Source organism: Myiozetetes cayanensis, unplaced genomic scaffold (assembly GCF_022539395.1).
Source record: "Myiozetetes cayanensis isolate MyiCay16 unplaced genomic scaffold, myiCay2020 scf18, whole genome shotgun sequence".
Lineage (NCBI taxonomy): Eukaryota > Metazoa > Chordata > Aves > Passeriformes > Tyrannidae > Myiozetetes > Myiozetetes cayanensis.
Window position 1 is genome coordinate 9,215,326 of NW_026087389.1, and position 24,191 is coordinate 9,239,516.

The 24,191-nt window shown below is 43.8% G+C and overlaps 1 protein-coding gene across 1 annotated transcript; it reads left to right on the forward strand.

Annotated features, from left to right (window-relative positions):
- The first annotated feature begins 2,580 nt into the window (after positions 1-2,580).
- IHO1 (interactor of HORMAD1 1) lies at positions 2,581-24,106 on the forward strand. Its single transcript, XM_050313281.1, has 7 exons — positions 2,581-2,777; positions 10,099-10,258; positions 11,605-11,762; positions 13,625-13,673; positions 14,345-14,432; positions 21,433-21,536; positions 22,304-24,106. The coding sequence occupies exons 1-7, from the start codon at positions 2,722-2,724 to the stop codon at positions 23,600-23,602; spliced, it is 1,914 nt and encodes a 637-aa protein (XP_050169238.1). The 5' UTR covers positions 2,581-2,721; the 3' UTR covers positions 23,603-24,106.
- Positions 24,107-24,191: the final 85 nt, after the last annotated feature.

A 24,191-nucleotide genomic window follows, 5' to 3' on the forward strand; every position in this document is an offset into this window, starting at 1 on the left:
TCACCAAGGCATGCAATAATTCCACTCTCACTAAAACTTTAGTCATGGGGGATCCTAAATCATGGAGCTGCACTGGAAACACAGACCTGATTAATAAGCTTTTCCCTCAGGAGCATTGCATGAATGGGATAAATCAAGACTCTGAGTCACCAGCAAATTGACATCCCTGCGTGCCAACTTCGCAAACTCCCTGCTGCTGATGGGGTGCCCAGGGCTGCTTTTCCAAATTCAAGGCAATGGTGGCTTCAAGAGCCAGAGGATGCTGGAGGAGGAAGCTGCAGTTTGGGAGCCCATTACTGTTGTGGTATTTCCAGCAGCAAAAGTGGCTGGGACAATGGCCAAGGTCATCTCAGGAATGAAGAGATTTTCAGGTAAAGGGATGAGGGTCCTGACCGCTTTTGGAGACTGACACATTATTAACTGAAGAGCTCCCCTGAGTTTCTAACAAAATGTGCAATGAAGAAAAAAATGGTGTGGGACATACCAAATATATTGCCATCTATCTCCTGGCAGCTTCTGCTAGTTTTACTAAAGGAAGGACTTTAAGTACCTGGCCACCCTCCCTAACTCTAGAAACACAGGCTGTTATTTCAGATATAAGGAGAGCTACAGCGCCTGGCAACGTGGTTAATCTCCCCAGAGCATGTTTTGGACGGGGGAGACGGAAATGGAGGGAGCTGTCAGACCTATAATTAAAAAGATACGTTTCTGTATAGAAATTTCTTTCCGTTGTCAGGAGAGATGGAAATACAAAAATCTCATTTATCATATTCCACAAACTTGGTAGACAGTCATGCCAGAAAGCTCCAGCCACATCAGAAATAGGAATAGCTCCCTATAATTACATAAAATAACACGTTGAGCCTTATCGCCGGTGCACAAAGCACTGGCAAATCGTTTTCTGAGGATAGTGGAAGTACTCTAAATGGGTACAGGACTCTACAGTCTCTTCTGCAGGGAGATCTGGGCCAGCTTTCCAATTATGAGCAATAAAATGATGGAAACCCACCATTATTGATGCAGGGGCCGTATAGGACCTGGAGGCACAGCAAGGCTCTTTGCAGCAGTGCCATTCACTGGGCTGTACAACAGAGACATAGGCAGAGCCATAGGAGCAGAACAAGGCTTTTATTTACTTAACAAGTGCAATAATCATCAATATTCCCATCAGCTTGGCTCTCTGGAGGAAGGTTTGCCTTCCAGTCCACAGCTGCCTTGGACAGCCCAGCCATTATCTGACCCCTGAACTAGGAACATGATCCAAGCTGTAATTCCCCACACTGGTCCTAGCAAATCAACCTGTTAGGTGCTCCTTGTGCAGCTGAGAATTATCAAGCTGTTTTGCTAAATCCGAGTTATTTAAACTAACCCTAATGCTGTAAAACCAAGCAAAAACAATGCCGATAAGCCACTCCAATAAGTTTTTTATGGGTAAAAGACCAGAATTTTTATTTTCTTTTTAAAGTGAAAGCTCTATTTCTGTGGGATTTGATTAGTAAACCAGATATATACATCAGGAAAGCCATTATTTTGACACTTCTGAACTCCAGGGTGCCTTTGATATGAAAGGCAAAAGAGGATGAAGGGGAATGCGAGCATTTCCCCTGATCTATTTATGAATTTATGTCAACCTTATTTTTATAGTGGTTTAATGCTTATGGAGTATCTTCAGAGCCAGCAACCAAACTAGTTTTAACTAGTATTGCTATAGTTTTGAATTAAAGGAGGAAAAAACAGGCAAGCAAGTGTGCCTGTTTTACATTCCTAAAGGTGGAGGATACAGAAGCATGAGGGAAAAAATCCAGTAAAACCATATTTGAGAATCTTTCTCTGGGGAATGTTTAGATGATGGGTTATTTTTGTCATACTTCTAATGGGTGAAATTGAATCATTCTGCGTTTCTGCCAGAGATATTTACATGAGGGACCACGCAGTCTCTGGATATGAAGGAAATGGGTGCTGTGGCTGCTGTTCTCCCATGGGAGGTGCCCTCTGTGTCCCATACTCCAAGCCTCCTCTTCGTCCCCATGCCCTGTGATGATGGCCTGTGCCCAGGGTTATGCTCCCAGGTGAAGGGCAAGAGCTGGCCTGTGGAGAGACTGGAGCTGGGGCTGATCCTGGGTCCATGGCCATGAGCTGAGAGCCAGGTACCCCCACCTCTGAGGTGAGATCAAGGGATCCCCAGCTCGGGATGACCCCAGGAACCCGCAACCTCAGGGTGAGATCCAGGGACCCTCAGCCCTGGGGTGACCCCAAGACCTTCCGCCTCAGGGTGAGATCCAGAAACTCCCAGCTCTGGGATGAGATCCCAGGACCCCAGTCCAGGTTGATTCCAGGGAGCCCCAGCCCCACAGTGAGATCCAGGGACCTTCAGGGTGAGAGCCAGGCACCCCCTGCCCTGAGGTGAAATCCAGGAGCCCTGAGCCCCTGAGGCCCTCAGGGCCCTGCAGGGTGGGCAGACCCGGTGTGTGTGGCTGCCCCAGGCCCCGGAGACCCTCAGGCCAGGCCTGCCCTGGGCCTGCAGGGCTGTGTCCCCTGGGCTGGCCCCACGGACACAGGACACAGGGACATTTCCCCAGGTGGGGCTGGTGGCTCCTTCCATGTCCCTCCTCCCTGCAGGGCACTGTGGCGCTATGGCGGCCAGCGGCGACAGGCCATGAGGGCCGAGGCCATGGTGAGGGCCAGGGGCTGCCCGCTAGGAGTGTCAGCCCTGAGAACAACATGAACTTCAACGTCTGGAACATCAAGGAGATGCTGAGCATGCCAACAGCCATCGGGTGAGTGTGGGGATGGAGACATGGGGTAATGAACAGGGGACAGGGCATGAAACCAAACACTTGGCAGGGGTGATGGTGAACAGGTGAAACACGTCTAGAACTGATCTGTGGTTGATTACGGGAGGCTAATGGAAGTTCATTGGTCTCCCCTGTGATCCTGTTTGTGCCCCCAGCCTGCCAGGAACTGCCACAGATCCACCCACCATTGCTGAGGATCTAAAAGCCAGCATCGGCTGGAAGCCTGGTCCGTTTGGGGTGTATTTGGTGAAGTCCTGTGACCTGTCCTCATATCATTAGATAAGTTAATTTTTTCTCTTGCCTGTGCAGAGGGCAGATAAAAGGAATCGTGATGTGCAATATTATTACACATTATGTAACTTGAAAATTATTCCATATCCTGCATTTATACGCATGGCTTGTTTTTTTCCCAGCAGGAGCCAAAGAGCAGCTAGAACTCCCCACATCTACAGCCCATAGTGAAACAACAAATATTCAGGTGTAAACATCTGGAGGGCAAATATGTAAGACAGGCTGCATTTTGTACAGCAGAGCATCACCTTTTGTATCACATGACCAAGAAAGACAGCAGGATTTATCCCCTCTTTGACTCCAGAGAAGCTAATTGATGAATTTTGTGCTCTGAGCCTCTGATAGTTAAATAACCCACTTACATAACTAACTTGTTCAAATTCACAGTTTTAGTCATACTGTCTCTTTGGCCAGATGTTACCACAATGATGGATGATAATGAAAACATAATAGTCATTTCCTTGCCCATTATAAACATACTTGTCATAGATATGAATTAATTGAATTTTGCACAGATGCAGGGGTCAAAGGGGAGCCAATTCAGGGAAAAATTGTGTTTATACCTGTCATAGTTTTGTCTCTATAATTGTGCATTGCTTAATTCTATTGTCTTCTTGGTATCTGGAGATTTATTTTGCTTGTTTGTTTGTTTGTTTGGGGGGGCTGTTTGTTTTCAAGAAATTGTTTCTAAGTAGTTGGAAACCTGAGACTTTCTTTCTGGTCAGAGACTGAGCAGGGGAAATTTAGATAACATATTTTAAAAATGCATAATATTATATATAAAATATATAATTGCGTGTTTATATTATATATAAGACATATTTTATAAATATATAAATAATTCAGTGGAGTTGTGCAATAGGAAAACAAGTGAGTGGAAGAAGTACAGGTGCCTGTTTGGAAAGGAATCACATGAATTCCTTCCTCCTCCAAAGTATCCTATCAGCTACAAAGTCTTTCCTTTTAACTCGTTTATTAATACAGGAAGAAAATACAGGAAAGATTTTAACACCCACTCCTCAACATTCCACATATTTTGCAAGTGGGTTCAAAAGGGTCAAATAGGGCAGAAAACATTACTGGAATTGCAGCTGGGCTTTTGGAGGAGTTAAGAAGGGGGAGAAGTTCTCTGGGGACAATTAACATTTTCGTAAGGAAAGAAGAGTTTCCCATAGGAGTGTGTGAATGTGTGTGTGTATTTGAAATAGGGGGAAAAGGTGTTGATTACTTTTCCCTGGCTCACTTCTGTTACTAGAAACCTTTCCCATCACAGCAGGGTATGCTGTATAATCCCCAGAATACTGTCTTTCGGAGAGCTTTAAAAATGAAACATAAAATCAGCGTATAATCTAGGCAGAGTATGACTCACTCTGTGAGTTCTTTGCAAGTTTGAGTCAGGGTGTTACTTCTGAGAACAGCTGCCACCAGGTCCCCAGGAAATACAGAGCCCTGGTGATGCATTGCCCTCATGGCCACAGTTCTGCACAAGCCTGAGACTGATCCGGGTTTTATTTGTTATCTGTCAGCCACACACGTGCTTCTCTGTAACCCTGGTAGCCTGAGAAATAGGGTGGAGGGAACCAAAGTCCCTCTTTCACCTGGTTTTATGTATGAATATTGAAATAATAGAGATCCTAGAAATGCAGCAGAGGGAAGATTGTCTAGCTGGACAATGAAATCAGGGTGCCAGTTATTTAAGAGGGTGGGAGGGGGCCACATGACAGCTGTAATGGAAAAGCTTATGTTCAGTTGAAGTGTATTGACAAACAACACAGTTTTTGTGGATCTAAATGCCAGACTTCATTAGGGAAAGTGCTGTGTTAGAGCAGCGCTGCTGCCTGCCCAGCCAGGAGGGCTGATGGAAAAAGATCACAGAGGATGAAAGAACAGCAGCCACAAAAGCAGCAATGCTTCAATCAGCCTTTGATCGACTGGATAAGCATCACTGGGGCGTGATGCTGAGGTGCAGTCTCAGACACCACAAATACCTGCCTTGGCCAGGGAGCTCACAGGGGAAGAGACACGTCTTGCCTTAGCCCTGAGTTGAGCACAAGACCTACATTCAGGCTATTTGCTCTTGTAGTGCTACCATGAGAGTGGCAGTAAGGAACTGGAGTCAGCATCTCTGCAGGAGCAGCAGAAGCCAAAAAATCCACTACTGTTAATTGAAAAAAGACACTGGAATAATAATAAGGAAGCTCATAAAAAATAAATTAAGCTGCACATTCAAAAGGGTTAAATGCTTGCCTGAGACATAAAATTATTTAGACTTGATTATTTAGATTTGAAGTTATGGGAATTTTCTTGTTCCATGAGAAAATAAGTAACTTGCTAAATGCATAAAAGCTACTCATATACCAACTTCCAAAGCCATCAGAAGCAGAAAGCCTACCAGACAGTGTGTATGGATGAGAAATTATGAAAATATTTAAGAGGTATTCAAAGGGATGCTGGAAGTTAAGGCCTACTTGGGCCACTACTCTCTACAGCTTATTTCTGCTGTTGAGAATAGCTTCCAAATTTAACAACCTCATTCAAACCATTATCCCATGAAATTCCATCCCGCATCACAAGGTCACATATTTTGAAGTTGCGTCAAGGTCCCAGAATAAGCAGAAAATGGAGGAGACAGCCAGGACAAAGACCAGGAGAGCAGCTGTAAAATTCCAGAGACTCGGAGGAATGAGAAATCAGACTGTAAGCACAAGCTGCAGGATGGCTTCAGGCTGGAGTGGGGGGTGCGAAAAAACCCACCCTGTCTCCAAATGTCTAATTCTTAATATGTGTGGGGATGCTTTTTATGGGAGCAAAACCAGCTGCTCCACGGAAATCCCAATCTCTTCCTAAGGAAAAGACCCTGTTGCAACTGACAACCAGCTCCGGACAAAGAGCTTACACGGTTTCCAAGGTGAGGGACGTCTGGGCAGTGTTGAATCACAGCCGAATGAATAATGGAGTGGCTCATAGAAAGTAAAAATGACCTTGAGCAATTAAAACAAGACCAGACAGACTTTCAGCCTGAAATCTGGAAACTGGAGGCAGTGTTTGAGCTGAATAACTGAGAGGGATTTTGTCGTGGTTAATGCATTAGGACCAGTGCCAGAATATGTTTGTAGAAATTCCTTTTAGGATATGGTACAAATGATAGGAAGCAGAATAATAATTTTCTGCTGCGGCTGTTCCCAGTGAAGAGACGGCAAATGGCTGGAGGCTGCAATAGAAGCTAAAATTCCTTTATTTAAACTCCTTGAGTTCCCCTGCACCCAAAGCCAATGCTCATCCTTGCTCATTTGCTGGGCACATTGGCAGGCAGCAGATAGTGAGGATGAGAGCAGCATAGCAGAGCTAGAGACAGTTCCTATAGATACAGCCTAAAGCCAGGAGGAAGAGCAGGTGAACGTCAGCTCCTGGAATTTCAATTGGGTTTGTTGTGATTCAGCCCTGGTCCCCAAATGAGGATGAGCAGAAAGGGCTGGGAGATTTGCTGGAGGGGAGGCAGGAGAAGAGAGACTTGATGGCACTGATCCTACTCAAGGTTGCTACCAGGAGAAAAAGATCTCTTCTTCAGGAAAGAGGTTTTACTGCACTTTGAAGAAATGTGTCAGGAAGGTGTAAGTGAGCTTCACCAACAGCACTTGGGAAGAAGAGGGATGTTGGCACAGGTTCAGTGGAGATGACAGAACTACAGAAAATCCCTCACAGCAGTGCCGCAGATAAATGTTATGTTGCAAATTATAGAAGTCTCAGATTGCTTTTCCAAATGACTCTCAAACCTTGGTGTTGGCACATAAGGATGGATCCAAACAACAGAGTAAAATTACCAGTTTTTAAAAAGACTGATAAGGCCTATGACAATTTATAGTTATGAATTTTTAGTTTGTCAATGTCACTAGAACATCCAAGATACACAAAAAGAGAGTATTTGTTGCATACTGTCTTTCTGTTTGGGGAGGCAGAACCTTTGAATGAAAGGTGAACATTTGCATATGGTTGTGCTAAAATATTTAGAGTGGAAATCAGAACTTAGAAAAATGAAAGAAACTCCTAAAAGATCTAATTCCTGTCACATAGGGAGAATTCTAACTGTCAACAGGGAAACAGAGACTGTGAAGACCTAGCTGACCCCACAGATGTGCAGAAGGCTGCAGATTTTTTGATCACGCTTGCATCACGAGAAAGGGTTGGAGCTGCCAATATTGCAACACCTGACATAAAGCTAGGTGGGAAAAAGCAATCATTCCATCAGTCAGCAGAGGATGATTTACCATTTTTTTGAGCTGACAAGAACTTGTCTTACATATTTAAAGCTGGTTTTACTTTGGACACACATGCTAGTGCCAATACCATAGGAGTGTTGTGGGCACAAACACAGGACAATTTGGGGAATGGCTCATGTTAGCAGAAAGCTAAAAGCTCTCCTGTGGTGAACTATTGCATCACTGAAGGGACTGCTAACTGGGATTGCATATCTAGGATGTTTCCTTGCTCTTTATAGGGAAGGGTTTATATTTAGTATTGGGCAGGCATCCTGAAGGGAATGGTCATGTGGTAAGAAGAGCTGCAGTTGCCTGATTGTGGATCTGATCCCAGATCTGACCATGGTTGTCTGATCTCTCCATCAGGGACAGGTCTGGGCCAACCATGGCCAGGCTCCTGGCTTGCCCAGATGGTCTTGTTACTAAATTAATTGCCAGCAGTGTTAAGCAAGGGAGAAAGAAATCCACTGATCAGGGGAATGAGTGTGTTCAAAAGAGACATCTGTTTTGTCTCCCCCTCTAATTTGCAAAAGTGCCATCATTCCTAAACCAACTGCTGAGGTAGTGGACAAAAAAACTGGGCTTCAGAGCAGCCAACAGCAGCCTTTGGTTGTAGTGGAGAGTAAGCCTGGGAAGTCACTTGGCTCATAAAGTCGTCTCAGCTCAATACTCCTCAAAATACCGGTCATAAAACCCTTTGTTAAAACAATCTTGTGCTTCAGGTATTAAGTGATGTGAAGGATCTGAGAAAACAAGCACATTGTGGGGTGTCATATTCACCAGTTGAACCAAACACTTTCCAAGGGGGGTCATCAAGACAGTAAAGCACTTAAGGATTATAAAAACCCTGCCTTGAACTAAGAGGGAATTTTTTTGGCTAGAAGACAGGAGGACTTAGAAAACTGGTACAGAGATGTGCTACTCACATTGCAGGCAGCGGCTTTGCCTGTGTGGGATCACGGCAGCCCATGTGCTCACATCTCTCCCCAACATCCTGCCTGTGGATTAGGAAAATGTATTTTTTTTTACAGAGCTTAGCTGAGATGGAAACAAGAAGCTGTGCTAGTAAAAATTATATTCGGATTAGGTGTCCAGAGAGAGATCAAAGGAGAAGTTTTGAATTCAGAGGAATTTATCAGGCTTTTTGAGAACCCAGAAACCCACACCTCATCTATTTTTGCCTGCGGCTCAGTGTACTCCGTTAGCTTAAAGCCAAAAGTATTAATGTGATATTGTCGGTGACACCACTATATAATGAAGAGGGAGACTGAGAAGTTCAAATACTGCTGCTAAATCCCTTTCCTGTTGTGTCTATGATGTTTGGGCTCCTTCCAAAACTGGGGATTAACCAAACGCGTCACTGCCAATAAATGTTGGGGTGATCATCTCTTGTTATACACATGAATTACTCTCCCCTTCCAACTCCTTTACTTGTAACATTCGATATGGAAGAAAAAAACGTAAGAGACTTTTTCATTAATTTTGGTCTCTAATTCCCAACTCCAAAGGCAGCAAAAAAATCTCTCCTTCTTGGTAGCTCAAAAAAAACAAGAACTGAGAATATAAACCTGGCCAAGATTTTCTTGTGTTTGGACCTAGCCTAAGCACTCTGCCAGACCTTGTGGATATGGAGCAATGGAATAGTGACAATTTAGACTGAAAGAGGGTAGATTTAGATTAGATGTTACGAATAAATTCTTTCCTGTGAGGGTGGGGAGGCCCTGGTACTGGTTGCCCAGAGAAGCTGTGGGTGTCCCATCCCTGGAAGTGTTCAAGGCCAGGTGGGATGGGACTTTGAGCAACCTGGCCTAGTGGAAGGTGTCCCTGCCCATGGTAGGGGAGGGTGGAACGAGGAGATCTTTAAAGTGCCTTCTAACCCAAATCGTTCTATGATTCTATGCAAAAAATGAAAAAAGTGTGTATTTTTGCTAACAAAAGATTGAAGCCAGCCTCCAACACAATAAGCAGTGCAGCTGTGCAGGGAAGCCCTTGTCTGAGGGAAGCTGGTCCTGTGCCATGAGCCTAGTCCATAAAGCGGGAGAAGACGTGTCTCTGAAGAGGCGTAGAATCAGAGCAACACAACTCAAAGCCAAGGCTAGCTGGGAAAGATTTATTTGGGCAGTGCCCAGGGAAAAGAGGAGCACTTTTGAGTAGCATGTTACTATGTTTGAAATATTTCTAACAACTCAGTTTGTCCAGCCATATGCTACCTATTTATTTGTTGTTCGAGTGTGTCAGACTTAAGGCACCTGAAGAATAAATACCCAAGAAATGCCAACGATTAGTCATAAAGTTTTATTCTGTTGGAATAGCCTTCCAAACAATTCAAGCAGCACCTAAGTTACAACAGAATTTACTATCTAGAGTTGTTGAAAGGGAGAGACTCAGCACCTGCTAGGAGCAAACTCCAAGGTGCCTCTTTAACTGATCAGCAGGTAGGATGAGCTGCCCAGTCCTGGGGTTTTTTTTATTTTTCTGTCTGCAGGACATGCTGGAGAAATACCTTCACCCCTGCAGGGTGCATGTGGAGCTACAACACTGTGTCTGTGTGGATGTGGCAGTTTAAGATAAGCCAGTTGGTTTATCTTAGAATTAAATCTTATGCCATTATACGAACGGTACCTTCCAAGCGGAGAGGGAAAATTAACATGTTGGGGTGGGCCATGATTGAGCAGTTCCAGCAGGCCATGTAGGGAATTCCGTTTGGCCTTTTAATTGCTTCAGGCACATTCACGTCCCTCTCCACCCCATTTCAGGCCTAGCAAGTGTTCCATGAGGAGCGGCACTGCCAGTGACTACTCAAGTTTGAGTGACTCTCAGCTGCTCTTCGGATCCCAGTTCTGCCCGGAGAATGCACAGTCGGCAACGGCGCTGCTGGAGCTGGGCTCGCAGCCGGGACAGCAAAACTCCCAGGACGTGAGTCACGCTCTCCTTCAGCCCTGTGCAGGCACACAGCCACCATTCAAAGTTAATGGAAAATCCTGAAATCAGGTGGTAACATTTGCAAATGTCAGTAACTGCTGGAGTCAGGTTATCTTCTTGCTACGTATACATATTTACCATGACAAGACAAAGTAGCAGCCTGGTTGGATGAAAACCTGATATTTATAACAGATTACTATAAATTGCTATTGAGATAGGTATTATTTTCTTCAATCAAATTTTTAATAATATGAAATTATTCTTGAGCTAAAGTCTTTAGACCACCTACCTAGCCAAGCTAGACTACTACATATATTGCTTGTTGAAAAATACTGTGTTTTGCTTCCTTAGCTTTCTGCAAGAATGACAGAGATGCTCAGTATTTACTTCCCTGGACTGGCAATGACCTTGCTGTATTGTTGTTGTGGCAGATGCTTGAATGATTTTGGATTGAGATGGAGAGCTTCTATGCTTAAAATCTTTCTCCCTGAACACACGGTTTCTGATGTTACTAGGCTCACTAAAATAGGTCCTGCATTGCTAACAGAGAGCGCCAGATCCAAATTGATACACTTGAAGCAAAGATTAGGAAAGAGCAGTGCTGCCAGCTTGGTGGCCTCAGGCTGTCCTTCAGTTCCAGATGCTATCTGCTGTCCTCTCCATTTTGCTGAGGAGCAGCTTTTCATCAGACACAAAAAAAGAAATTCACTCTTCACAAATGGAAAAACTGAATGGAATTTGCATTTTCTTATGTTTTAAGGAAAACGCATTTCCGTTTTGGTCACACGGTGTCTGGAAATTTTGTAGAATGAAGCTTTCATAGTAATATTAAATTTGTAGTTCTGAAATGTGTACTGAAGCATGTGAAAAATTCATCTACAGTCTGTCAATGTTGGTAGTTGGCAGCAAAATTATGTCATCCACTGGGAAATTCAATAGAATTTTCTTTAAATTCCTGTATAGGGAGCTTCTACTGACAACTTCAACTTTTCCACAATTCCAGGAATACTGGAATTCATTTAAAGTATCTGCGTTGAACCAAGAGGGAAAAAATCTGCTCATCTTATGATTGTAACAAATTGGAAATCCTCAAGATGAGAAAAAAAGCCTGAGTCTGGAGGAGTTTGGGCTGAGTCTCAGTTCCACAGGGAATCAATCTAACCAGGCACACTAAATGAACCATAATCTCATGAAATTCTTAATCTCCTTGTCCAATCTAATCTGTCACGTCCAATCACTGTGATCTCTGTCTGCAAAGCATTGTGTACACAAATGGTTTTTTCTAGTTAGTGTTCTGATTATTTTTATACTTCAACACTTTTCTTTTGTTTGTGCAACAGAGTGAGCCCAGTATTTTTACCAAATACCAGACAAAACCACAGTTATTTGATGAAGAAACAAGAGAAAAAGGTTTACCTAATTTTAGCGCAGGAAGAAAGAAAAGTATCTTGGAAAATTTTGAAGCGAATAAGAACAAAATAAAGGAAAAATATGACCGGTATGTAAACATCCCTTGGAAATTCTTTCCATGCTGATGGTTATCACTCCCTGCAGCTCCTTATTCCCCTCCTACAAATCATACATGACAAACCTGCATATTTCACCAAGAAAAGCACCTTTCCAGGTTTTAAATAATTTCTGATTGAAAAGAGTCACAGGATAAGAGAATAGGGTTTATTTGCAATGTGATTTATGTAACACAGTCAGCTGTAAGCCCCAAGGAATAACAAAACTCTAACCTGAATTTACCTTTGTCCTTCTTTGTTTAATCAGTAGGGTTTTTTTCTTTACTGATTCTCTGTGAAAGTCCTTATTTCTCAAAATTTCATAGACTGTATGAGGACTGACCAAAGGGGCTCCAAGGACAACCTTCACATTTGGGCCAAATGAGGGGATTGCCAAACATATCTGTGTGCAGATTGCACCTTTATAAACCTGCACATATCTCTAGAACTGTATTTGTATACAAGGTTTTTACGTGTTTGGTTTTTTTGGCAACAGACAAGTGTAATTTACTAATGTAATTTGCATCTGCTCTTTGTTAAATGTCAAGAATTAAATGTACGTGTAGGTCCTAGAGGACTTTAAGGAACAAGCTAACCATTTGAAGCTCAAAAATTAAAGATGGTAACTCCCCAGTGCACCTATAAATAATTCCTAGCACATTAGTTACATTTTGTAATGTACCATCCACAGTGAGACGTGTTTTTATTAAAAGCCTTTGATCAAATCAGGCTATGTATCTCTCTCGCCTTTGCAATGGGCACTATGCTTCTGATAAGGCAAAATTGATTCTCTAGTGCCTATTAGAGAAGAGGAGGATTTTTGTAAGTGAATTATATGAAATGAAAAAATAGTTTTAAATGTTTAGGCAGCATTCATAATTACCCTTTATTTTTGCATTAAATGGATTATGCTCCTTCCTACACTCCAGGCTCACTCCCAGATTAGAAGCCTGTTTGTAGAAATAGCTATATTATCTTTGCAAAGATAAGCGTATAATTTATCAATTTGTATCCCCCTCAAGTTTGACTAAGAAAATTAGTATCTTCCTCTCCATAAAGCTAGAGAGGTTTCAGAAGCACTGTCTAATTCTCATAACTAGACTCTACCTGGCTGCCATCTTTCTGGTTATTGTAATTTGCATCATTAAATGATTGACTTAAACTGACCTGAACCTTCAGAGAGGAAAAAGTTTATCACTTTGCTTAGCAACCACTCGTGCATTCGAGTATGGCTGGTTAATCATGAATAAAACCTGGTTCCTGACAGGCTCGCTCAGCTTAAAAGGACGGATAACAGAAACCGTGGCTTATTCTCAGGAGAAAAGGATTTGCAGTATTTGTTCTTCCTGACTTGGGCTTTGTTGAGGCTGGCGCTTTTCCTATGTTTTTCCCACAGTTATTTTAGTCCAAATATAATACCATGTATCACAGTAACTGGCACGTCACCTCCGCCCAGGCTGGGTCCTTCCGGAGCAGATAACACAGTGGTAACACCCCAGGAGCTAATGGACAGTTGAGTAAATGCCAACTAAAACTTCTGAGAGAGGCATGAATGCTAAGGCAAAATATCAGAGAGTAAAAACCCCATAATTTCATGTCTATGACATATATGTGCATGTGTGTCTACGCATTTTTTTCTTACACTGCATAGCAGAGTCCAAGCTTTCCTAAAACAATTAAAGTGACTTCAAAGGGTTATGCCCCTTGAAGTAACCATGTTCCCATGCTTTCATTACACACTGCACCATGCCTTGCAGTGTTCCACGTCTCGTTTTTACTGTGATCTTTTCAATTTCTGTACACTCCAGTAACTTACATGTCTGTTTTATACTTGTTGATTTTTTTTTCATTTTAGTGAGGTCCTAAGCGCCTTTATTTCCAGTACCAAAGACAAGCTTCAAGGGGTAAGTTACTTCAAATTTAAAATGTAAAATAATGAAGAGTTAGAAAGGCTACAGAACGTTCACTTTCTCTCCTTTACTGTGCTGATATTTAAAATACATATCTTGAGCACTCAAATACTTTAAAGCAACAATTGGAATTTTTTTTTTTTTGCGTATACCCTTGTCTTTGTAACCTGTCCTTAGGATTAAGGTTTTTAGGGTCTTGCCTCAGAGCCAGCAGCGGAATTCCTCTGGGTCTCAGGATCAAAACCAAACTGTAGTGACTGTCTGCAAATATCAGCTCTTTTTTTCTTCTGCCTGAAGAAAGTAGTCTGCTCTCAGGATTAATCAATGTGGTCTGAAGGTGGAGGTCTCTTCCCCAATACTTTTATGATTAATTTGATTAGTTATTATTAATGCTTTTAATATTTTACAGACCAGTATCTCTTTTTTTTAAAAATCTGTTAAGATTTAATGAGCCTTTTAAGCCATTCCAGATCTCTTTCGGGGTTGCAACCAACAGCTGGACAAATTGTTTCAAGATAGATAAACAATCATTTTCAGACTGTTCCATTCCATGACTTACCATCATTGTCCTCTGGCATCTGGTGCTGTGATTTTGTAAACAAAGAAAAAACAATGCATTCATTTTTTCATTTACTTTTTTTTTTTTTTTTTTTTTTTTTTTGCAGCTGCAAGCGTGCTTGGACAAATTTGAAGAAATGTCTGATTCCAGATACAAATCCATTTTGGTTCACCTAGAAACCCTTTCCAAGAAAAGTAAGTCCTTCCTGTGTTTCTGTTAACAGCAGAGGGCACAGTCAAACTGCTGAATGTCAGCATGTTGTCTCCAGGCTGGGGTGAACTGGGCAAGTCATGCCACTCACAGCTGCTCTCCCTAAGGGAGGAGAGAAAATAAGACTTATCCATGGTATGAACTTGTCTGTTTTTCCATTCTTGCTCTCTTATTTTCTCCCTTTCTCTGCTCTCTTAGACACTGTACACGCACAAATGAACACACCTCCCTGTTTTGGTGTTCTGCCCTGGAGTATGATCATTTTTAGACTATCTGGAGTACTAATGGAACACATAGTAAAAATAACTTAGATATTTATATCCTGAGTATCCGGTTTCAGTTTTTAGGGCTTTCTCAGATTTTTGTGTGTTAGTTTGAAGCCTTCCATCGCTCTTCTGGGCTTGAAGTGATTGTATTTTGGATATGAGCGAAACTAGTACTGCTTATATCTTGAATGAGAAGCACACAGTGAAGTACACTATTGCCATGATAAAAAGGTGACCTCCAAAATAGCCAATAATGTAAAATACTTTGGAACAACTCTGAGGTGGCTAATCACGGAAGCTCTCTTTACTGAGGGAAAATGCTTCAAGAAATTGTTTCTAATTTGGGTTAGATCTGAGCCTTTGAGAGTACATTAACTTTTAGTGCTGTTGTGATGCTTTATCAACACCCTGTCAGGACTCTGCTCAGAGCTTGCCTTGCTCTGTACAAGAACTAGAGGCCAGTTCCAATACGTGTAAGAAACGTGAAGTCTTTGCTGTGCTTGGCAGGTGCTCTTGGTGGGACCCTAAAGTAAGCAAGAATCTGTCTGCTTTGGCCAGCACAACAAGTTCCCTATTATACATTTTCTCACCCCCTAATTACTTCACTGCCTCAGCTTGTCCACTCTGAAGCAGGCCTTTGCCTAATTTCACATACCTCATGCACAGAAATTGTTGTCATGGCACTGAAAATCAAATCTATTGTTCACAACTGCCCCTCTTCATTCCATATCATTTACTCAGCTGTCCTGTTTCTTCTCCATATCCATTTTAAATAAATGTGCCTTGAATGAAATGAGAAACCTCCCAGAGGTGCCTGCTGCTAGATTTTCAAGGCAATTGAAAAGAAAAATTGGCACTTTCTGTAATGCATCATGCTGCAGAATGTTGAATATATAATGAAAACCATCACACACTGCACAATGTTGTTCTTTTTTTATTTCTGGGAGGTTCATCTGTCACTGCTTAATTGCTGATAAACACTGTCATTTGACTGGTATCACAGTGATGGATAATTAAGTTCCCACTAAATAAATACTTGCACTAGTGCCTTGAAAAGATCCCAACTGAAGCAATTCCCTTGAAAAACTGGTATAAAATTCCAGAACTCAGGTGATAAAGAGCTAAATTCAGAGCTGATAAAGCTCTTAATGTCAGTGGCTGATGATACAGTACCTTGGGATGCTGGTGACATGGCAGAGACATGGTGAATCACTGGCAGTGGAGGATTTCAGTGTAGGAGAGGAATGCAAAAGATGAAGAGAACTATTGCACTGGGACATTCCAACTGCTTTGAAAAGCAAAGAAAGGTGGAACTTTAAATCAAGTCTGTCTTCATTAAAAGCTTATAAGGAGTATCACAGGCTGCAGTTATACCAGTGGGTGGCAAGCACATTTGGCACAGTCTGTATGGCCACCAGGCGAGGACAAAACAGAAAATATTTTTCAAAATGTATTTCCAAAGCATTTCCAAATGCTGTTGGGCTGGCATGCTCTGTGCAGGCAGATTTTAAAAAATGTTCTCTTTTGTCCATATGTGCTTGCACACAGTGGAGAGAGCTGTGTCTGGCACCGGAGATGAGACAAGATTTGCCTGAGCAGCTTCCACAGAGGCACAGCTGCTCTGAGCCTTGCTCACATCTTGGTGTGCAGTGCACAGAGATGTAAAGAGGTAGGTAGACCCTGTGGCCTCAGTTCTTCCACCTTAAATACAGTTTCTTTCATTGACTTGCCCACTCATCATTTGCTCTTTCCTTCTGGTTTCAGCTCCTGTAACTTGTTTCTTTTCATATTTTTCTCATTTTAATTTATATACCCACGGTTTTATCAAAGCTTTTTATCTTTTATACAAACCCAAATTTTCACCGCTCAGCCCTCTTGGAACTGCTTTGCTGTCCTAGTATCTGGTAGTTCCAGCTGTGAGAGCTCATAATAGCCATATCCTCTGCACCACCTTGGCTCCATGGCACATGAGCAGCACCATCCCAGCCAGCACGCCACAGGCAGTCCTCTGATGCACTGCCAGCAAGGGTGACAGAATAATGTGCAATGTGTCACTTACAGAGGCACGAGCTGATGCAATTCTCTGACAGGATCCGGTGCCTGGTAGGCAGTTTTCAAACATGACTTGTTTCCAGACTCCCCAGGCCCAGCAGTTGCTGGCGATATTTCTAGGGCGAATCACTGTGTTTAGAGCGATGGGATTTGAGCTTGTTTACTGTGAACAGTACGGTCCAGACTAGGACATCCAGTCCAGAGTACCTTGCATTCCGTATGAATTGAAAACTCAAAAGGTTTGAAACTGAATAAAGAAATGGTTTTTTCACATGTAGCTGCTAACTAGACGTGCACTCACTGACAAAGTTGTTGATGTGAGGGACTTAGCCAGAGTCCAAAACACCTCAGCATGGACGACGAGAGGAAGTGTGGTTGTTCTGATGGAAACTGAAACCCCTCATTGCTCAGGGGTTGGAGCACTGTGTGCCGTAGCACAGGGTGAGGTCAGAGGCAGCTCATCCCACAGTGCACCCATGAAGGTGCTGTCTGATGTGTTGTGGAAGGGGACTCAGGCTAAGCCAGCACAAACCTTCCAGCTGACTGCTTGGAGTATATCCAAGCAGGATACAGCTGTGACAGCCCAACTGTCCCACCCACCAGCACAGCTCCGTTGCTGCCCAGGGAGAACACACACTGCCCTGGTGAGCTGCAGAGCTGCCTTCCCCCCTGGTGCCTCACCAGGTTTACAGACCTCCTATTTCCCCTACTGAACCTGGGCGTGGGGAACCAACCTCTCCCCAAAGTGTTATTTAAATCCTCCGTGCTGTCAGTGCCAGTCTCAGGATGAGCTGCACAGAGGATGATAGATAGGCATCAGAAGCAGTTGCTGTTTAATATTCCTAGGCTGGGAGGCTGGCGCTCCCTCCCTCTGCTGCTCAGGCTGTAGTTTTCAGCTGCTGGGAGTGCAGCTGCACCTGGGTGCAGGCTGATTTGCAGGGAACCCTCTGCAGCACAGGGTGGCAGCCCAACCCCTACAGCCTTTTATCTCATGCCAGATTTCACATTCCAAATGTTATTACTGTAAACCGGTAGTATCTGAAGAAAATGATACAACAAATCAAAACACAGCGATGTTCCAGTTAGTAAAAAAATGCTTTGTTTAAATTACCCCAAGAGAGGCACAATTCTGTGCATAAGTCACCCATTAACTGAGTAAAGATTTTCTCTCTATGATCAAGTTATTCAATAACTATCTGCTGCAGAGTTTATTTGAAGAAAACCTCCTCTGAAACAGCCATTTTTGATCATTCTCAAAGACAAGACATTTGTCTAACAGGGTTCTTGATCTGATCTAGTTTGGCCATCTCAAAGCCCATTTTTTTAAATCTCTATTAACATCCCTTTTTATTTTGTTTGTTACTGTTTGACAAGTCTGAACACTTCTCTGGTATGGAAGAAGGGAGGAGAGGAGAGTGCCCCTCCTCTGTACTGAGGTTCCTTTTCTGCAGAATACTCCCACACGTACAAATGAAACGCTGGCTGCTGGTTGCTTGCCTGCAGCATGCTGTGCTGAGTCAAACGTATGTGCAGATCACAAGCCCAGTGGATGCAGGACTATTTTTAGACTGAGGATACTATGTTGAAGAAGAACAGACTAGGGAAACTAGAAAGTTTTAAAAATAATTCTGAGCTAAAATTAAGCATATGGAGAAGAGCAGCAAGCCGAGGTAGGCTTGTGGATGCAGCCCTTCCTGTGTCTTCACTATGTAGAGATGATAAAGAGATATGAAAGGAGTTTCCTCCTTTAGTCATTGCTGCTTTCCCCCTCTTTGTAGGCTGACAGGCTCCCCAAAAACCTGTTCTTGTATTGGAGATAGCCCTTAGGTCTAACCAGGGAGGTGCAAAGTTTAAAAAGCCCACTCAAATATTCACTCCCCTGTTACAAAACCATTCTGCAAGTCATAGATTTCCAGATTTATAAAACAGTCTAAATCTGTTAGAGCAAAAGACTAAAAGCTTAAAAATTACAACCAAATTGCCTGCAACAGCAGAAAGCATATTAGTTGAAATATGTGCAGATAATCCTCAGAAATCAGCCACGCTTCTATGGAGAACAAGGCAAAGCCTTGTGGTGATGGGCACCCTGAAACAATGGAGAAATCCTCCCCAAAACCAGGTCTGGGAGGTGGTTTAATTCAATGTGTATGAGGAAGACACACGGATGAGGCAACTGCCTCATTCCTTCTCCCAAATGACAGCACTGTGCCTGGGCAACACTCATTTGGAGGCAGGCAAAGTTAAAAAATACAGCTTGGCATGGGGGTTCCCTGGTGCTGGGAGGCAGCTCTCCCCATCCCAGCATCTCCAGCCTCACGCCACCACACACCTCTGCTTTGCGTGGCTGAATGAGACCAACACTTTCAATCTCCTTTCGTAAGAGGAGATTACCATTTAAGCACTTAATTATCCTGTAGCTTTTCTCTGCCCATGTCTCAGTTCAATCTCTTTTTTTCCTTGCACAGCTGGGACCGCGTGCAGGCTTCCAGACATCCTGGGGTGCACAGCAGTTGTGTCAGCCAGAGCCTTTGCACCGCCACAGGCCACATTGCCCTGTCTCACCTGTGGCCCCCCGTGCTGGCATTTGCATCTTTGTGTCACCGCTAATTACCTGAATGCCCTCTGGCTTTTGCACCCTGGTGACCACAGCAGACTTTAAATATGTTTGGCTCATGAGCAGGCCTCCAGAACTACCTTCCAGAGCTACCTTGTCCCCTCATGCTACCCTGCTCTAAACCTTTAAATGTTTTCCCTTTAAATTAGGGTTATTTTTAAAGTTTCTTCTTCTTTTTTTTCTCTCTCTTTTTTTCATAATACATGACAACTTCCATTGAAAAGCTTTGTCTGAATCTACAGAAAGGCCACTGTGTTGCCTTTGTCTAAGAAGTCACCTACCTTGTGACTTGTGCATTGTCCTAATGCATTACATTAGCCTGATACAATCCACTTTTTCCAATCTTGTTCCATTTTATTCCATTTCCTTCCATGTCTTTGAGTACTTTTCCCCTTAAAGTCTGTTCTAAAACCTTGCACCATGAGAGCAAAATATTAAGCCTGTAATTGCTCAGATTTCTTTCCTTTCTTCCTTCCCAAATGTACCTTCTTTAAAAAAGTCCCTGTTTTTTCACAGAAGCAAAGCCTACAATCATTTTCTGCCTGCCTCTCCCTAATAGTTTTTAACTCTTTAACCAATTCCATCTACAGTTTGACATAAGGGCACAGCTCACTGAGATAATTAAGTCCCTGCAAGCTTAATGAAAACAGCTGAGCATGAGGAGAAGGGATCCCAAGTGCCCTGTGGCTCTGCAGACTGTGAGCACAGCTCTGCAGGGCAAGAGGAGCTGCACTGACGAGCTGAGATAAACACTGGGCGAGCAGGAATAGCTTCATCCAGGCTCTCAGCTCCACCAGCATCAAAGTCAATCAAACACCTTGGATCTGTAGCAAAAGGGGATTCATTAATTGCAGAGCTCTTGTAGCCACTTGTTGAAATGTAGGCATTGTTCTGATTTCTCTCGGGTGTGCAGTGGCAGTCCAGGAATCCAGGGTTTCAGTTATCCTGGCCCACTGGTTTGGCAGTGCTTTGCTTTAGCAAGAATGCTTTGGATCATGTTTTTTCCCAACCAGCCAACATTCCACCCCAGCCACACCACCTGTACACACCTTTCTGCACCACCCTTCACAGGAAAGACCAGACATGTTTAACTCTTTCTCTCTGCTCTTTCTCAGCTCTTTGTCCTAATTTACAATTTTAAAGGAGACTTTCGTAAGATTCCTAAGGATTTTTCATTTCCACACACACTGCAAATTGTGTTTCCATCCTGTCACATATTAGGCACAGCAGTGGTTCCTATAAGAGTAATTGCAGCTGCATAGAGGGAGTTATATTCTTATCCAATCATATAACCCGAATCCCTGAGGTTTTATCAGTTTTTCAACAAAACTGACTGAAGCCAAGAGCATCTTGTTCCAATTTAGTACCCTTCCAGGGAGCCTGTGCCCCCACAGGACACCGCTGGGGCCTCCATTAGCAAGTGCTGAGTGCAGCTGCCTGGTTCAGCTGGTTTCTGACCCTGTCTCTTCCCCTGCCCAGCAAATGGAAATCACAATTCTTTGCTTCATCATTTCCCACTATCACTTCCAGTATTTTTCCTTCAGTTGTCAGCCTCTTGTGCATTTCTGAAACAGTTTCTCTGGCTGCACTTCTTAGCCATTAACCTCTCACATCTCCATTCTGTTCAAGCTCCCACTTACCACTAGCTGGTTGCAGGAAAGGGCTGGTTATGCTGGGATGGGTCAGCTGTGCTGGGGTCCCCCTGCCTTGGCTGTGCCTGCTGTGCAGCCGGCAGACAACTAAGCCTCAGCCTTCCCTGCACTGCACCTACCAAGTTCTGTGGCTTTGCATGGCCTTTCCTCTCCAGCTGCCACATTAACAGAGCACAGTAAATGAGGTTTGGCCTATGTGCAGCATCTTATAAATTTCAAGTGCCTTGCATTAAACATCCACCCCATCGTTCATGGCCTGAGGCTCGGGGAGATCGCAGCGGGAGAATCTCTGTGGTGATTCATGCCAAGCTGAGGAGGAAGCAGCAATAGTATTGATAGTACTTTATTCACATTTACAAATGAAAGACCAAATGTGTTTTTTATTGATTTCCCTGTTTAGTGGAAGATGCTTTTCAAAGTCACTGTGCCTCTGTATTGAAAGCTCTGACAGATAAAAGCCAAATGGAGCAGGCACTGCTGGAGATGGAGAGGAGACTTGCAGCCGTAAGTGCAAAATTAATCTTTTATTCTGAATCCTCGTTCTGAATCTCTCCCGCTTCTTCAAAATACTAACTGAATATTAAATTGCCTTCAGATGGTGGATTATAAAGCAGACTGCTCCAGTTATGATGAAGGGGTAAAGACGTATTAAAATGCTAATTCTAGGCCAGATACTGATGGATGCTTACCCAAGCGCTGGCTAAGAGTGCTGTAAGCTCTGATGATGCTCTGGTCAGTAAGACAAGAGCCCAACAGTGCCCTGTCGTGGCAGGCCATGACAGAGCACTCACTGTTTCCTCACCTGGCACATGGCTTCGCTGGAGGAGGTGGTGCAGTGCATGCCTGTGAGGGGAGAGCACCTTGCAAAAGTGCGGCACCTTGTCCCTTTAGTGGGGTGTTTCCCAAGGAGAGGAAAAAAAGAGGTGAAAACAAAACAAGTGAGTGTCAGAGACAAAAGAATTAGCTGTCAGAGACCTCCTGGACAGGTCTGCTTTCTCCAAAGGCCCTGCTGCAGGAACTGCTTTTGGCAAGGATGTGTCACACCAGTGTGTGAGAAGGCAGTGCTCCTGGGAGAGGGGGCACACGGTTAGGGGTATGCTTCTGTCCCAAACCTCTCACTTTGGTGGGACAGTTTGAGGATACACAGGAAGATACAGATTGCTGATCTTTGGATCAATACCAAACAGTCACACGGTACCTGAAACTTTCTTATTAGTGTGCCTTTTCATATGTTGCTTACTGCTTCTGCTCTGCTTCCTGCTTCCTTCCAGAAAGATGTGGAGATTTCAGAGGTGAAATCCAGTGTCCAGCTGCTGAAAGAGGGTCTGGAGTCACTGCCAGCCCAGCTGAATGACCACCACCTGAAGCTGTGTAAAGAACTAGACTTCCTGAAGCTCCCTAAAGCCTTAGCTGAGCAGCACACACTTGTGCCTAGTGCCAGACTGCCCCCTCACATGAGAGATAACTCTTCCCAGACCTCCCCTGGCCCGTGCCAGCTCCGTGTCCTGGATGAGGAGCACCTGTACCAGCCATGCTGCCGAGGCTGCAGGGTTTGCAGCTGCTCAGGCCAGTCTCATTTCCACTGTGTGGCAGTGGGGGAGCAACACAGACGCTCCCCTGGGAGGAACCAGCTCACTGGGGATGGCATCTCTAAGGGTACAACCTCAGGAGGCAAAGCCATTGCTTCAGAGGCCTGTGATAGAGCAAACATCTCTTTGCAGGAGGTGAAATATGGGTTGGAGACACAGAGCTGTCCTTGCACGTGCTGGGGTGACAGTCATCTTTTCGGGGGCAGTCAGAAGAAGCACTGTCCTGTACCACTGGAAGCACCTCTACCAACCCCACTGAGGAAAGCATTCAGGAGAGGCACTGGAGGGTTGGAAGCCCTGACACAGTCACAGCAGCAGCAGCCTCAAGGTTGCCACCACTCTGTATGGAAAGCTCCACCTGGGCAAAGAGACAGCAACGGGTCCACAGACCACAAGGTGCACAAGGCAGCTGTAGGCAACAAAACAAAACAGAGTCCAGGAAGGATCCCCTGGAATAAAGCAGTAGGGAGGAAGAAAGTGTGCCCTGCTAAGAGGAAAGGTGAGCTCTCTCGATGTGCTGACAGTGGGCTGAAGCAGAGAAAGGCAAATGGGATTATTGAGTTGGAAAGCTCCAGAAAAAAATGCCTTCCCAGATACTTGGTTGATCTCAATTCAGAAAGCTCTGACCCGATTTCTGCAGCTCGCCATCAGCAGATCCTCAGCAGTGCTCAGCCAGGGCTTACAAAAAATTTTCCATCAGTGCCATGCTCTGATAAAAGCCTGCAACAACTTGCAAGCAGAAAAAAGAAAAGTTTGGAAATTAAAAGAAGAGTGAATGTTTCCACTGTAAAAAGGTATATCTTGGATTCCTCTCCTGAGGGGAATATATTATCCCTGTGTAGCACAACAGATGTAGAGCAGATGAGCTGCTTCAACCTCCGAAGCCCCCCAAGCTCCAAGAAACCACATCCTGCTAATCTGCTGGCTCAGAGGAACACAACCTGTTGCTCTTTACTGTTTGACAGTGATTCTTCTGATTGAAGGGGTCATGTTTGGAGCCCTCAGTGAAGGCTTGGCCATCTCAGTTGCAGTTTATTCTTCTAGGGGTGTTACCTCCTTAGCCAGAGGCTCTAAAATGTTATTGCCCAGTTTGAGATATTTTAAGAGACTATGTGAGGACAGTTCTCCCCTCTCTTGGAAAGCTGTGTTACTGTATCTCCCTGCTCCCAATAGATGCCAAGGGATCCAGTTACCACCGTATTTACACACCTGCAGAGTCTGCTGAGACATTCCCAGGGAGGAGAGAGTTGGCAGATCACAGACGAGCAGCTCAGTCAGATTTGGCACTGAGATTTACTGGAAACTTTTCAACTTTTCCATGTAATGCTATCTCTGTGGTCAGAGGCTTCACTCTGTTTCTCATCCATAGTCTCTATGTTGGTTTGTTTTGTAAAAGTTCAGGTTTTTAGTTCTGGAGGCAGTAGTAGTGTTGTTCTGGTTGATTTCGATAAGGTTTGGATTTGTCCCAGGAGTTGTTTGTGTTTGGACAGGGACCAGTTTAGCTGAGGAAAACTAAATCCCAGTGTCTCAGGTTCATCCACTATTGAATTTCTTCTCCTTTTAGACTGAA